The sequence below is a fragment of the Corvus hawaiiensis genome, chromosome 2 (assembly GCF_020740725.1).
Source record: "Corvus hawaiiensis isolate bCorHaw1 chromosome 2, bCorHaw1.pri.cur, whole genome shotgun sequence".
NCBI lineage: Eukaryota > Metazoa > Chordata > Aves > Passeriformes > Corvidae > Corvus > Corvus hawaiiensis.
The window spans coordinates 43,519,651-43,532,478 of record NC_063214.1 but is presented as its reverse complement, the minus strand read 5'-3'; the positions used below and the strand labels follow the sequence as shown (position 1 = coordinate 43,532,478).

At 35.2% G+C, this 12,828-nt stretch overlaps 1 protein-coding gene across 6 annotated transcripts in view; it reads right to left on the bottom strand.

Annotated features, from left to right (window-relative positions):
- Positions 1-12,828, bottom strand: part of CNTN5 (contactin 5) — a 618,861-nt gene that overhangs the window by 240,535 nt on the left and 365,498 nt on the right. For all 6 annotated transcript variants that reach the window (XM_048294601.1, XM_048294603.1, XM_048294606.1 and 3 more), the window contains one exon: positions 556-774. In XM_048294601.1, the coding sequence (XP_048150558.1) occupies positions 556-774 (219 nt within the window). The remainder of the gene's footprint in view (positions 1-555; positions 775-12,828) is intronic.

The window sequence follows — 12,828 nt, the reverse complement described above, 5'->3', positions numbered from 1 at the left end:
TCTAAATGTAACCAAACATGAGAAAATATGTACTGTTACTATGAACTATTGCATTTAGTGACAAATGAGAGCATATGACGCCAGAACCTCTATCCAAGCATGCACATATGTCCATGCAGGACAGAGTTGGCTACACAGAGTAGATAATTTAGAGAAAAAGTAGTTTTATAAGATTTACTCTTCATGTTTAATTTATATTACTGGCATTCATGATTAAATAAAAAGAAATTCCAAGGAGAAAAATTATATGTGAAAAGTGGCTTAGATTTTGCTACTAGATGAAATTGTGCTGTAATGGAATTTCAAATCACTGGTTTGTTATTTTCATGCAGCAACACCTGTGTAAAACCATTCTGCATAGTAATCTTTAAGAAAGGATGTTTTAATTGGTGACTTTAAGGTTATTCTGAAGAACCTAAAGGAAAGCAGCTCATTTCCACTTTGTGACATTTAATAAAATTCAAAAATATGTCTGAGAAATATTGAAGCAAGCTGACAAAAATGCACTGATTTTGAAAAATATTTCCAAGTTTTAGAGGGGGAAGCTACACTTACCATCATTTTTGAAGGTCTCTGAAAAGTGGTAGAGGTTTGTTGGGGAGTGATAATGCTGTGCAGCTCCTCTCCAGCCTGGTGAAGATACACTTCCTAATGAAGGACTGCTTAATCGTGGTCTGTTCTTTGAATTAAATGAGGCTAAAGATGAACTACCAGATTTTATTCTTAGGATAGCAGCATATGATGTGGGGACACCAGGAACAGCTTCTGAATATTCTGGAAAAAAATCCAAAAAAAACCAACAAGGAGTGAACACTCAACAGAGACAAAATCTGTCACTTTGCAAAAGAATGTTTAGTCAAGTAGTAGAAAAGTAGAAAAGTTTTATCTAAAGAAGGAGTGACAAAAACATCCCAGGCTTGATGAGACACTCAGCTTCTGAAAAGAACTGGGTAGCAGCATAGAGGTCTAAGAAAATTTCCCTGCACCTTCACCATAATATATGTCAGGTGGTTATTAAATTTCTTACTTAAGGAAACATGAGTTTTCAGTGTTTTTAATTTTATTTCTATGACCCTATATTTCTATTTCATAGTGGAAAAGTGTCTGGCAAGCCACCATCTTTCCTTCACAGCCTTCCTTTACTTTGTAGGTGCAATGCAGAAACACTGATTGAAGCTAAATATGCATCTCCATTCAACACTACTCTGCAAATCAAGCAGGCTAGCTAAACAAGGTATTTGTGCATACAGGCCAAGAGTACCTGTATGCACAAATACCTTTCCAAAAACATATATATGCTAGTCACCTCCTCTTCTGCCTTTTCATGTTCCCTTTTTTGTCTTTCATGCTGCATTTAAAATTTCAATGTTTACAAATAAAGATTTGTGCCCAAGCTTTCAGTCCCAGTATAATGCCAAATATAAAGGAAATAAATTATGTTATAATAGATTTAAAAATTATAACTCAGGACCTGCAGGAACAAATCAATCAGATGTATTGACATCAATTGTCCTGAAAATGCAAGGGTTAAGGAGGTGAGAAGAACATTTAAAAACACATTCAGAGAGATGAGCAAAGTGATTCAGACTGTGCATCTAATGCCTATGAAGGAACAGATCTTTTGGAGGACAGTTGGAAGTGGCTGGAAGCAAAAAAAGATCACTCTTCTGCCATCTCTGCTAGTGATAAGTATTTAAAAATTGGATGTCCTCTACACTGGCATAACATGTCAAATTTGTCACTTTTGGGCCTTGACTCTCCTGTTTGCTTATATATGTAACACAATGAGCCACTCTAGTAAATAGGATTCAACAACACTGACATAGTTTTGACAACTTCTTTTTGCTGAAATCTTTTGTGTAGGCAGTTTCATGAAATGCAGTTTTTCTGTTCTGCCTCATCAAGTTAAGAAGACTGCAATTCTTCTCCCACTTAAAAAGAAAAGAAAAAAATATTTTATAGTTCTTTGTTATCTAGTGGAGTGGGGAACGCTAGTTCTGCAGCGGTAGTTTCAGGGTTTGAAAGAAATAAAGAATTGGCAAGATCTCAGATGGCATGAATGCAAAGTACCATGGGAAGAAAGAGAAGGAAAAGATACAAAAGTCAGTCTACATGGTGAAAAGGTCCTGCAGTAATTGAGAGTGTTACGTAAGCTGTTTTCTGACCTTCCGTGATATAATTGCTTTGTTTGGCTGGGATTAGTGATCAATGTGAAATTTCACCCTGACTCCAGTTGCTCTGTCATGCTCATGGGGATGCTGTATCTGAGTAAAGCTTCTCTTGTAAAACATAACTAGAAATGGTTAATAAATTATACATAAGGAAATATTTCTTGTTTTGTTTACTGAAAGTTTGTAGCCTGTGATCGTTACTGACAACTACAGCAGAAAACACACTTACCTGAAAACAAAACCTACTTCCTAATTCAAGCATTCACCTTCAGAGATTTAGACTTCTGAACTTCCTAGTTCCAGTGGCTTAATTAGAATATATTTTTATTGGACTACTATTTACAGTACAATTATTCCTTTAATTTGGTTTGGATTAGACTTCTGAGATTTGGGAAAATAAATTTATATATTCCATTATTTAAATACATAATTAAACTGATAGAGAATAGATATTACTCTCTAACATGCTTTTTTGCTTTACCAGTTTACCCTAAAAATCCTTGAGAAATTTCATCAAAGACCTATGGGTAGTTCTGAAAATATTGCTGTATATTGAGCTTCACAATGAAATTATGTTTTCCCTAACCTAATTCTGAGAAATAAATTAGGTATTTGGCATGAAACTTCCAATGGTTCCTTCAGCTGCAAGAAGACACAGATAAGAAGGATATAGGCCCAAAAAGTGGAGATATTAAGCAACTAGAAACCAGCCACAATAAAATAAGTGATTTGGATTAGCCTTCATATTTCTTTAAACTAGAACTAGCAGATTTATAGTAATTTTAACAGTCATATGACACTTTTAAGATAGACTATTTTCTATTTCTATTACACATTTTCTTAATGGATTTCCAACAGCAAACTATGATATGAAATAATTTTGGTAATTTTTTAATGACTCTATCAACTAAATAAATTATTCATGCATCTCTCATTGTTTCCAGCACATGCTGCTCTTCATTCAGGTTGGTCAGACAACAAGGAAAACAGCAGTGCCATAGGTAATAGAGAAACTGTCTTCCACTGACTACTGAGGTGTCTTTTTTCTTTTAGAAAAAGCCCAAATATACAAATTCCAAGCTAATGTGAAACAATTTTACTCCTGTGATTTTTAATATCTATGTCAGGTTAAATTCAACTTCATTTCATGTATGCTGTTGTGGGAGAACAAAGCTGACTCTAAGGGAAAGGGGATCACAAGACAGCAAATGCTTACACAAGTTCCTTGGGTACAGTCCATGGGTACAAATATAAACCACAAATACTATCCTGTTACATATTATAATTTTGTTTTAAAAGGAATAACATAGCTCAGTAAAGCTCAAACAATGGTACATAGTAATTTGACCAAAATGCATTCTTTCTTTAAACAGAGAAAAGTGTCAAGGCGAATTCATTGAATCAACCCCAAAATTTCTTTGAAAACTGTCTTCGTACTGTTTGAACTTAACAGAGAGTAGAGGATTCTGACTCTTGGGGTGATGTTTTGTTTTCCTTTACTCCTTTTTTTTCTTTGAGTGACTCCTGGTCAGTTACTGACTCGTTGACATTTCTCAACTATCTAATTAAAATGTAGTCGGTCTTATAATACTTGCAAATGTGACCTTCATTTGTGTATTTTTGAGAGCTAGCATGTTTAATCAAATGTCATTAAGAATGCTAACCCATTTTTTTCATTGTAACTTTTAATTACATTGTTTCAGTGGAAGTTTTCAGTCTTCTAAGTTTATGGAAATATGTGCATTCATTCTGTAAACAAGATTTTATTGGTGTTGCTCCTCGAGTTTTTAAACAGAAATGTACTTTCTGCTCTGTTATGTGCATGCACATTGGTTTCCTCTTAGACTGCTCAATGACAATTGCTTGGCAATAACCTGTGAGAGAGGTACAAGCATAACAGGAAGCTGTGCTGATAAGGTGTCCATCCAGATCCTCTCCTGTGAAAACTAGGATCCCTACTAAAACACAGAAAAATATGAATAAATCATGTTTTTCTGATGAAATTATATTAACTGTGACAAAAAAGAACCCAAAACTCCCCCAGTGAAATACCAAAACAACAATACACACAAAAAAACCCCACCAACCAAGAGCCACTCAACAAAATACACACAAAAAATCACCCAGAACAAAGAAGAAAATGGAAGCCAGAAGATTTCTCAGGAACTGGTTAGTGCATCTGATGCTCTTCTGTGCATTTCCCTCTGTGGTGGTTTAGTTTATCTGTCAGAGATTTTATTCTAAAATTGCTATTCTATCCCAGTTATTACTCAAAGCAATAGACATTGCAGTATCATATACAGACAATCATCAAAACCAAACAAGCAGTAAGATGGAAACCTTCACTGGAGACCTCATTTTAAACATCTGGAACCTGGATGTCTGCATGTAAGGTAGTGAGGCTGGGCTCACTTTACAGGCAGGAGAGAGGAAGAGGAAAATGGCATGTGATATGATAAGCAGTCTCAATAAATGGCTACTTCTTGCCACAGAATTTAAAGGAAAGTAAGATGAAAAGCTAAGATGTCAACATTTCACTTTTTCAGATCTCAGTTGTCTTAGTCATAGAATTATAGATTCATAAATGTTGGAAAAGACCTCCAACATCACTGAGTCCAACCTTTGGCCAATCACCACATCAACTAGACCATTGCACTAAGTGCCATGTCCAGTCATTTCTTGGACACCTCCTGGGACAGTGATTCCACCTCCCTGGGCAACCTGTGCCAATGCTTAACCACCTTTTCCGTAAAGAAATTCCTCCTGATGTCCAATCTGAACATTCTCTGGTGAAGCTTGTGGTTATGGCCTCTCGTCCCGTCACTAGCTGCCTGGCAGAGGCAATCTGCTGACCCTGATTTTGTTACAACCTCCATTCAGGTAGTTGTAGATAGTGATAAGGTCCACCCAGAGCCTCCATTTCTCTAGTTCTCTCATCATAAGTCAATTGAGCTTCATTTGTGTCTTTTCTGATACAAATGTTTGGCTCTTCTGCAAAGGAGTGAAAATCAAGAGATTTGAATTGCTTTCTAAAGAAGCAGTGGGGTACGATTTAGAAAAGGAAAATTCGTTGGTGGTCTTTATCAAACCTTCTCACCAGAGATATGATAGCATGAGAAAGGGAGAAAAGTTATCAATGCAAGATGGTCTTTCCTTGGGGAAAAAAATATTTTTGCCAGGTCTTTGGCAAAAAAAAGCAAACCTTCAATCACAAATTGTTCTGTTGAGCTTTTCAGTACTCTGCTGTTTAAGGAAGATACACAATAATTTAACTTGAAAATCTTCAATAGCCTCTCACTTTATAGAATTTGTCTTTTTCTTAGAAATCTGGTCATACAAGGAACGAAATTTAAGAATAGAATATTATAGACAGACAATGAAAAAAAAAAATTAGGGATATATTTTATTTTTCTTTAAAATAACAAGAGGAAATGATTTGAAGATTTAAAACATTGACTGAGAGATAGTAAAGAATATTTCCAGTGGCTATTAGCAATTGAATCAACATCTTTGGAATATTATACAGTTAGAGCTAATTTAAATGTCATGAATTTTTATGAGGAATTCTTTTGAATAATATAAAGATTCTTTTGTAGAGTTAGTCATTGCTTCCTTTTCTACTAAAAAAAAAATCTGTTTTTCATCTTACTTCCATTTCATACTCATAATTCAGCAAATAGATTACTCAATATACGCCCAATTATTCCAACTTTGCATCCAACATATGACATACACCAGAACAACTAAAATGTACTTTAATATAGAACACCTTCCGCTACAGAATGCTTCCAATTGCAGTAACAAAAATAATAAAAGAAATAATATATTCCAATTATGGAACAACATTTGTCCAAAGTAAAGTAATTTTGAAATGAGAAAAGCGCTTTGAGTTTATTGTCGTATTTTTTCTATTGAAACACTTAATGTTGTCTCCTTCAAAGCATGCGAATGTAATATTCAGAATACAATCAGCTAGGCTATGTTTCTGGCATAACATAGTCTTCAAAAACAGTTGTTATGTTCAGTGAGTGCTTTTCATTTTTTTTTTAAATTCACTGAAAGCATGTAATGAAAAGTGCTTTTTAGAAGTAAAAAATATAAAATATTTTGAAGACTCTTCTAATTAACTTATTGAAGAAAAATTTAACTCCAAAAAATAGCATCAGACCTTTATTAACTAGCATATTCCATCTAGTTCAACTTTTATTACTTCTGGTTTTTGCACTCCTAAAGACTACAGGTGTGTTCGACACTTTGCCAATGCATGGATTGTTTCTGCCTGTTTGTCCAATAAAAAGGAGTTTTAGGCCAGCTTTTCCTAAAAAATAAGATTCAAAACAAACAGTGTAGATAGCTGAGGATGTCAACACTCTCATGCCACCCAAGAAATACAGTGTAGGAATTAGCTTATTTTAAATATCTTGTGATCTTTGGCCTGAAAGAGGGGTGCTATTGACACGGTGTAATTTGTAGACATATTGGAACATGTGCTCTAAGACTCCTGTGTGGGTTTGGTTTGTCAGTTTTTAGATATACTTCATTGTATTACTTCTTCAGGTGCTTTTCATATAATATTTTTCAGCTCAAACATGACACAAATTCTCTAGCAGAAAGGCACAGAGCATTACTAATGTGAAATCCATAGATTAGCCTACACTGCATGCTTTTAATTGAAATCTTAACTGATTTTCCCTGTGGCTGATGATCATCAGAATGAGCTGTCAATTGTGGATATGAAGGGAGACCCTAGTACTAAAGGTCAACTATTTCAGCACAAATCAATTAAAGTAATTAGTTGGATAGAAATCCTTATTTATGACTCTTCCTTCCTACAATGATATGCATATCAAGGTTAAGTGAAAAATAATAGATCAATCCACAGCAAAGAAGAAATTTGTAACTGATTTTGTTAATATAAAATGTAAATATATAAAATAAAATATAAAATATAAAATATAAAAAGATATAAAATATAAAATATAAAATATAAAATATAAAGTAACTTGACTGATTCCTTAATACCATCATCAAGCAGTCAAAATCTTAATAATCAATCAATCAATCATACAGCAAAGCAAATAATGTAAGTTTTTCTGTTCCCTATGATACGCATCCTTACATATTATCCCAATTAAGTGTGTTTATGTGTCCACTGAAAGCAGACAGTCTTTCATTCCCTTTAAAATGCCTATCTCCCGGTTAAAACCTTTAAAGTTTTTTTTTTTTTTGAAGGCAGATATGTTCCTCCCTACCCTTGGCTGCTCCTGTAGTTCTTTGTGGTTTGCTTTAATGTTTGCTAAATATTTTACAGTGCACTCTCTACCCTGGCTTGCATCTTTGAGACCTTTGTGTGGCTCAGTCTTCCCTTAGGAATCACTGAATTAATCACTGAAAGTACTGTCAGTGTAAACAACTATTGCTAGCAATTAAACAACTCTTACACACATAGAGTGAAATTCATTCTTGTGTTCTGGACAAATACTCTTGCAAAACTTCTCTTAAGCATTTTTTAATATTTAAAGTGGCACCTAAGCCTACAGATTGTTAAGGAGGTAGCATATTATGTCACTTCTGAACGGCTTTTAAAAATAATAAAGGAAATTGTGGTGATCTGTTTACCCACTTCTTTTCTGATTCCATATTGTTCTCCCCAGCTTTCCCTTGCCCCTAGCCCTGGTCACTCCCTCGGGTTCTCCCTATTGGTTCCTGTACCCCAACTCTGCCCATGTACTGCCCCTGGGCCCCTGAGAAAACCCTTCTGCTGCCTGACCACGTGGTCTCTCTCGGTCCCTCTGTCTCTGGGAACCAGTGGACCAACATGAAGCAATAAAGGTTCCTGATAGAGAGACCCTGCTTGCCTCCTTTGCCATCACTGTGTTGTAGAGCCCAGCTAGCCAGAGTAGGAGCTCAGGGAAGTCCAAAAGGACTATGGGAGGGCAGAATGTCTACCCTGCCCTAAGCAGCCCTGCTGTGCTCTCCGGGAAAGCTGCAACTTACTAAACCAAACCTAGCACTGCAACAGAAAATAAAAATAAAAAAATCCCCACCCTGTTGTGATGGACATTGTTCCACTGTCTTCCTGCATGGAAACAGCAGTGTCAGGCAAAGATACATGCCAAAACTTGTCTTGTCTTCTTTGTCTGAGATGTACCAACAGAGACGAAAGAAACAAACCCTTCAAAACATCCAAAATTCTTCCAGGATTTGCAATGAAATAAATAGAATGCATTGTGCAGGGATTTGTATTCTCATAGGATAAATCTGTAACTCAGGCACATCTGCATGCTCTGAACATTCCACAGTCTCTTCATATGATGCTTAATTCTTCTTGTCTTTGTTCATAGTGGTTGGTTTTAACCAGAGGATCTGGTGCCTGCTTGTGTGCATTTCTAACTGCAAGCCTGCTCTGGTGGTCACCTTGGCACCCTCAGTGAAGTGTTTGCAAATTCAAAGGAAAGACATTAAAAGGACGCAGCCACTGAGACAGACAAGCAGCTCCCTGAAAGACACAGACATACCTTTATAATGAAGAAAAAGAGAGGCTGTACAGACGATCTCCAACAAAGTGTGAATTATTTCAAAACAGTAATAGGAACACTAATATAATTTCCTAACACAACTGTTTTGTGATGTAGAAAAAGTGATAAGTACAGTTTAATAATTAACTGGTGGTTTGCTAAACTTTAGAAATGATGATTTTAATTTTCAAGTTCAGCAACAGGTTTCATGGATGTGGGGCTATTTGTAATAATGTTGCCTTTTCAGTAAGTTTCAGAATATTTAAGGTGTCATAAATGTCAATAACATATAGGTGCCATATATATTTATGGTAATTTGTAATTATTGTTTTTAGATATATTATAAAGAGGTTAGCCTATTTGAGCAAACTGGACAAGGTACTATATAAATTTCCAGTGACTAAGAATAATTGTTAACAGACAAGAAGGGAAATATTAAATGTTACATGTAAAAAGTTGGCAGATATAACTGCTTTACATATTATACATACAAGTAAAACATCTCAACATTACAGAGAAACCTCACAATTTTATCCTGTAGTGAGTTTGAAGGAGAATCAAGGTCTGCATTCTCAAATGAAGAGCCACATTCAAAATGATATGACAATATCGTAATGCAGCCCAAGGAAATGCCGTGTAACATCATTCCATCCAGAAGTGGGCAGCCATACACCTCTTTGTAGACTAGTTAATGACTTGTTACAGCTCCAAAGAAATTATCATGAGTTGTTTGCCTTCTGTTTTAATAAATTCATCTGAATAATTACAATTAGGAATGAAAAAGAACAAATACATGAAAATATATTTATGAAATTGGAAAAAAAAACCCATGTTTTCTTATTACTGACAGCAACCAAAGGTCTAAAAATAAAATTAACCCAGCAAAAAATATCAGTGTTATAAAATTTCATGCGGGATTCTAATAAAACCTATACATGCATTAGAAAAACTTCTGTGAAAAACAAATAATCTGTAAGCATTGACACTGTAACAGATGTAATTTTACTGCAGTTGGGCCAGCACTGAAACACCATGACAGACACACTTGGCCCCTATATGTACATTGAGTGAATAAACAATGAAAATGCAAAATATAGCACAGAAAAATCAGCACAGTTGATTTTAGAAGTCATCACAGAGGACTTTTCTAAAGCAATCAGAACTACATTTCAAAGCAACATTATTTTATCAAGGACTTATAGGAGTACACATGGGCAACAGAAAGAAGAGATTTGTCATGTCTTGAATTGTTTTGGCTTTATAGCTGATTTCCATTTCAAAAGGAGTTGTAAATATATAAACATGGAATATAGCAGGAATTTTTAAATAAAGCAGGTTTTGAAATCAGTCAAGGTTGACTAAAATTTAGATACCTTTCCAAGAGAATTTATAATAGTTCTTTTCACTAAAATGTAATTTACTGCTGTCATGTAAGTAAATTTTTAAGTATGAATAACACTCAACAGAAAGATTTATTCTAAATCATCTATTTGGCATATGGAACTTCACTGTAAACACAGTTAGTGTGTCTGTTTGAAAGCCTGAGGTTATAGCTTTCATTTCAAAATCCTTTCCATAAAGAAAAGATGGTGAATCAGTAAGCCTTGTCATTTCAAGGGAATTTGCATTCTGAGGGTTTTATGTTCCCATCTATGATTTTACATTACGAAATGACAATGAATGTCAATCATCATAGAGAAAATTCTCTGTTTACCTGAAATTTCTCTTACTCTGAAATGGTAAAGTCCAGAGAGGACTGGGAGGTTTCAGCCAGTGTAGCACAGTCAGACAAGACCTGTCAGTCACAAGTAGGGAGGGCATATTTTGGAACACATTTCCAGGCACATGACTTCTGAAGCCAAAATATTTCTACCCAGTTTTGATGCAAAATAGCTTGAGGAGAGAAAGTTACAGTAACTTCTAATGAAGCATAGGGGAAATTCAACTGTACAATAACATGCTAAAATCTTTCTTAGCTTAGTGCCAATCTATCTCCAAAGCAGGTTGAATTTGTGGACCTAATTACTCAGGAAAGTCAACTTCATGTAACTCTATTTTATTTGTTTTCAGACTGGAGTCCACAGATCTGTGACAATAGAACCTCCACCACAGTGTACACGTGGGTCACCTAGGGCATAATTCTGACACTTTGTTCTCCTAATTTTAGCAAGAAAAGCCTATGTTTCTAGTGCGTGCTTCTTACATGTGGGTAATTTAGAATTTCTGTTGTCTGCTACGCAGAGAGATTTCTGTTTTGGGACCTTTGAACATTTACACAGCCCATAGGTAAATTTCAGAATTGTCACTATCGCCCTGTGTATTCAGATTTCAAAATTTTGCAAACTCTCCTTAGAACAAGGTTTTCACTCAAAGGTCAAGCAATGTTTTAAATTACTAAGTTGGCTTGCATCACACATACAGACAGTTCCTAGGCATACTTTTACAATTTTATTCTTGTGTGAAAGAGGTTTACATTTTTGACAGTTACTCTTTTAATATTTGATACTTAAACTCAATTTGAGCTGCTGGCCCTCCTGTCCTACAGGGAAATACCATAAATGCACATCTGGAAGGATTAAAATACATTTTTTTTCCCTCACGTCTTTTTAATTAATTTTACATCCCTTGTATATAAATGGGTAGAACTAGGTCCTGAGGATTATCTCCCCAAGGACTTCCATGACAATGAACAAAAAAACACTGAAATTTTATTATTAATTTGTTTACATTTTTTCAATATCCTTTAGAGGGAGGAAACTTAAGCAGAAATATTTTAGAGCATGCAGCTGGCTCTCTCATTTTTTCCAAGCCTGAAACATTTGCTTCCTTTCTTCCAATTTAACACCTTTGAGAGGCTCTCTCAAAGGAGGAAGGGGATTTGCAAAAGCTCTTTTCCTTGCTGCTGTATGGGATCTGTGTGGATCAGATTTTTATGGGCTTGTGTTTTTTAGCTGTCAACATAGAATGCAAATTGAATTTCTGAAAGCTTTGGTAGGTGGCAGCAGGGAAGGGATGTTTCTTTCAAAAGTCTTTTGAGAGCAACTGATGCCGAATTTCTTCATTCTCCATTCTTTGTCTTCTGTCACGGAACTTCTGGGGAGCAGAAAGTTAGTGAGAATAAACTTTGTGGTCTGCTCCTATGGGCAGCAGAATCAAGGAGGTTCATTCATTTCTTGTGCTGTTTAATGAGATTTGCATTTATCCAACTGTTTCAATTGCCATTACTTCTTCAAAGGAAAAAGCAAGAAGGCCCTCTGAAACTGAAAATTCTTCTTCACTCTGCCTAAGTTCAGAAACTTGAAAATATAACTTTTAAAATTGGGAGAGTTTCTTATGTTTATGCTCATTATTAGCCAGTGGAACCATATATGTAGGCAAATCTCTGCAGGATTTTAAACTCAGATATTACTTTCATTTTTTTTATCCATTCACATTTTCCATAGATGACTGACACTAAACAGCATTGGAACCAAGAAAAGAAAGAGAATAAGTAAGTACAGGAGAAAAACTGTCAAATTTTAGGTTATGGAAGATACATAGACTTCAGAAGAAAATGAAAGTGGCTCAGTTGTGTGTCTCCCCTCTGCAATTCATAATCACTTTATTCCTGCCAATGGAGTAGAGCAGAGGGGAATATTGAAGGCATAAAGAGAATCAGAAAATCTGATATAGTGAAAGCAGAGAAGTTAAAAGAATCACAGTATATTGATGATAGTAGCAATAAAGATTGAAGTCTGTTTGCTTACATTTGTAACTTTCCTATAACTGGCAACAACAGAAACAGGAATAAAATACACAGTCACCAGCATAGTATTCCTAGAGTTAATAAAGAATGGTATGGACCATAAATACAGGTGAGTTAACGAATTCTAAAAAGTATCAAAACTCTACACCAGCAGATATCCTGTATGGTACTTGGCCAAAACACCTGTTTTTTTGTAGAATCAGATGTGGCCATTACATTATTGATGAACACTGACTAACACAGCAAAAACAAATGTCAGCTGCTGCTATTACTTTAACCTCTAAAAATACATGGTTCAGACTAAAAAAATAGCACCAGCTCTCTTGTGCTTGGTAATTTAAAACATTGCTTGACCTTTAAGTGAAAACCTTGTTCTAAGGGGAGTTTGCAAAAT